Below are 3,236 nucleotides of genomic sequence, written 5' to 3'. Positions count from 1 at the left end.
GGACGTTCATCAAAGGCAACTGTCTCCCAGCTGGGAGCGATCTGCTCGAAGAAGTAGGGATGACAGCCACGCACTGTTCAGCCTGTGCACGAGCATGCGCCAGCCAGGGCTCAGCTCTGCTCAGGGATGCATCACTTAAGTCACCAATGCAGAATTAAGCATTGGGAATTTCTTCTTAGACAAGTTTTGTTGAGGTGTGTAAGGTGCAGCAAACTAAAGCTTTGGCACACAGACTGCTTTTCTTTTTTTTGAGGTGTTCAGGTGCCTAAATCTCTTGGAAAAAAACCCCACAGCCAGCGCTTCTGCCTCTTGGAAATGGCAGCGGAAACCATCCTAACGTTAGAACCAGGGATCTGTCAACACAATGCGGTGACTGTGTTCAGCACTGACCTTTCGAGCCCAAATCCCACACGATTTGGCTCTACAAAATGCTGGCTTTTCAATAGTCCTTCAGACAAGAAAAACTGCAAAGAACAGAGCTCCGAGGAGAACGGAGGAGGTTTATTTTCTACTAGGTACCCCGCTCGCTTCTGCCAGCGCCCCAGTTCCCAGGTTATGGAGGATTTTCTGAGAACCGTGGCCGGACACATCCTGCTGTTGAGCTGAGCAGCATACGCAGCATCTGATGCTGAGTGTCCCTGCTCTCCCCAGCTGTGTGCTCCAGCTTCCCGGAGCCTTCCCTCGCATTTTCCCTTTTCCCCTTGCCTCCCCCGCTACGGCGCTTTCCAGCTCGTCATCTCTGATCTTTTCTGAAGTGGAAAGTAAATCAGGGCTAAGTGTCAGACTGTCTCATTTTGAAGACTGATGTTCAAATAAAGGCTTTCCCATCCTACCTTAATAATGTCATTAATGCAGTGTCAGTACAAATATCTCACTCGGTGGCATATGCTGGGGAGGAGCACAAGTGGGAAAGGCCCAAAGTAAACACAGAATGACAGAAAACTATGTAACTGGCCCAAATGGGCTAATTAAATTTCCAGTATCAAAGAACTGTTCTACCCTACTTGGTAACTGCAGGCACTTTTTGCAGGGTAAGGAGAACAGTGGAGTGGGGGGTGCGTATTTAGTGCAACATCATTAGCGGTGCGTAGGTGGAGGGAGGAAGATGGATGACCGCAGAATGGGCAGCACGGGAAACGGCCACAAAAAGTCAAGCAGCTCCAGCCAATTTCCTCAGAAACTGTACCGCGTGCCAGGGAACTCCGGCACCCCGGGGACCTCCCGGCACAACAGCATCGTCATTGCCGACGGCAGGAAAGCCATCCTGCAGGTGAAGCATCTCGTGTCTGCCAGGCGCGGTGACCACCTGTGAGCCTCCCTGCTCCTCGGCAGAGCCTCGAGGAGGCTCTTCTCAGCCCAAAGATTTCCACTCGTGGTGCTCCCAAGTGCTGGAAGGATCTGGCAAACTGCTGAGTGGGTCCGAGAGGTTGTTCCCATCCGGCTCCTGTCAGGGAGGCTGCCTCTCCTTGTGGTTCCTCCATGATCGATCCGGAGCCCCACCACCAGACCTGGCTCTATGGACTTAGAGGGATTCACAGGATTTGAAAAGAAATTAAAAAAATGGCTCTTTTCCAAACACTGCACAGCTGAGGGTGAATATCAGCACGGTAAATATTGTTTTAGAATGGCCAATATCATTTTTAAAAGGTTGTGTCCGGCGAATGTTGGGCGTGTGGATCTAATATTCCTTTGCTGCTTGTAAAATGGACTAATTGGCACTTGGGTATTTACCTTCATCAGCTAAATGGTTACGAACATAATTTTGATTTTTTAATTGATCATGTAAGAATTGTTGCGTAGACGATTGGTGCTTGGACACTCGCTCTGAAATATGCCTCTCTTACTGTGACTCAGGTTTCTGTCAAAGGAGAAGACGAAGCCAGACCTGCCCTCAGCTTTGAAACCAGACATGGGCTCCATCTCAAATCAGAGCTGTATCAGAAATGACACGAACTCCTCTGAAGATCAGTCTTTTTCTTTGTTTGACGTCCATGTTTTGGTGCCCGTGACTATAATTTCCATCATCCTGTTTTTCTTAGGAGTCTCCGGGAATTTGATAACGATAGTCATTTTTAGACGCTCGCGGGAGATGAGGACGACAGTGAACATGTACCTGTCCAGCATGGCGCTGTCGGACACGCTGATTTTCCTTGGCCTGCCTTCAGACCTCTACCGCCTTTGGAAGTACAAGCCCTCCATATTTGGGGATTTTCTCTGCAAGTTCGTCTTTTACCTGAGCGAAACGTGCACATACTGCACCATCCTGCACATCACCACGGTGAGCGTGGAGAGGTACTTTGCCATCTGCTTTCCCCTGAAAGCCAAAGCGACCATCACCAAGTGCCGCGTGAAAGGGATCATCCTAGCACTGTGGGGCTGCTCCCTCCTGACCGCTGGCCCCATCCTCTTCCTCTTCGGGGTGGAACACCCCGACGGCAGCCTGCCCCAGGAGAGCCAGGAGTGCAGGTCCATCGAGCGTGTGGCCCGCACGGGGCTGCTCGAGATGATGACCTGGGTCTCCACCATTTATTTCTTCTTGCCAATGCTCTGCTTGACTCTGCTGTACGGACTCATCTGCAGAAAGCTCCGGCGGAGCGGGCAGCGGCTGCCGGGCTGCTGGGCTGCGGGCAGGAGAAGGTCGCACACGCAGACTGTCAAAATGCTGGGTAAGAGTATTTTTAGAAACCCAATCTGAAGAGCTGCCCTCTTTAATCACTCCCATAGGGCATACAGCAATGTGGGGGACGATGGAGAGGAGACACAAACCACGCAGGGTTACACAGCTTTAAAACCAATGGCTTTAGACTTAATTTGTGTTCCTGGTTCTTTCTGGTAAGACAATGAGTCCCCGGCTGCACGGCATTTAGGCTAGGGATCTTACTGCACGGTGGGGAAGCAGGCTTTTGGTTGTTTTGAGATCACATTCCTCAAGTCCCCCTGGCCCTTAAATTTCCAATTTAAAAAAAACTGGAAAATTGTGTGACTTAAAACCGAACCAGGCTCTTCCTCTGCTGTGGCAAGGCCAGGTTTTAAAGCAATATCCCCTGCAAAATTTCTCAAGCTCAGTGACTACGGCTTTCTCCAGAGTGGCAACAACCCATCTGTTTGGGCTTACCTGAATGTGATCTTTATCCTGTGCCAGCTGGTACCTGTGCCTTGGTGCAGATGCTGAAACCGGGAGGGCTTGGGTCCCCTCCCTTCCCCCCCATCCCTCCCACGCCCCCCCTCTCCCCCAA

General features: G+C 50.9%; 1 protein-coding gene across 1 annotated transcript in view; it reads left to right on the top strand.

The window, feature by feature from the left end:
* Nucleotides 1-1,120: 1,120 nt before the first annotated feature.
* LOC104166740 (growth hormone secretagogue receptor type 1-like) overlaps nucleotides 1,121-3,236 on the top strand; it is a 6,315-nt gene continuing 4,199 nt past the window's right edge. The window contains exons 1-2 of the mRNA XM_009706775.1: nucleotides 1,121-1,308; nucleotides 1,855-2,666. Of these exons, the coding sequence (XP_009705077.1) occupies nucleotides 1,121-1,308; nucleotides 1,855-2,666 (1,000 nt within the window). The remainder of the gene's footprint in view (nucleotides 1,309-1,854; nucleotides 2,667-3,236) is intronic.

The sequence above is a fragment of the Cariama cristata genome, unplaced genomic scaffold, assembly GCF_000690535.1.
Source record: "Cariama cristata isolate BGI_N322 unplaced genomic scaffold, ASM69053v1 scaffold33118, whole genome shotgun sequence".
Taxonomy (NCBI): domain Eukaryota; kingdom Metazoa; phylum Chordata; class Aves; order Cariamiformes; family Cariamidae; genus Cariama; species Cariama cristata.
Note: the sequence above shows the minus strand (reverse complement) of the source record. Positions and strands in the feature narration are given on the sequence as shown.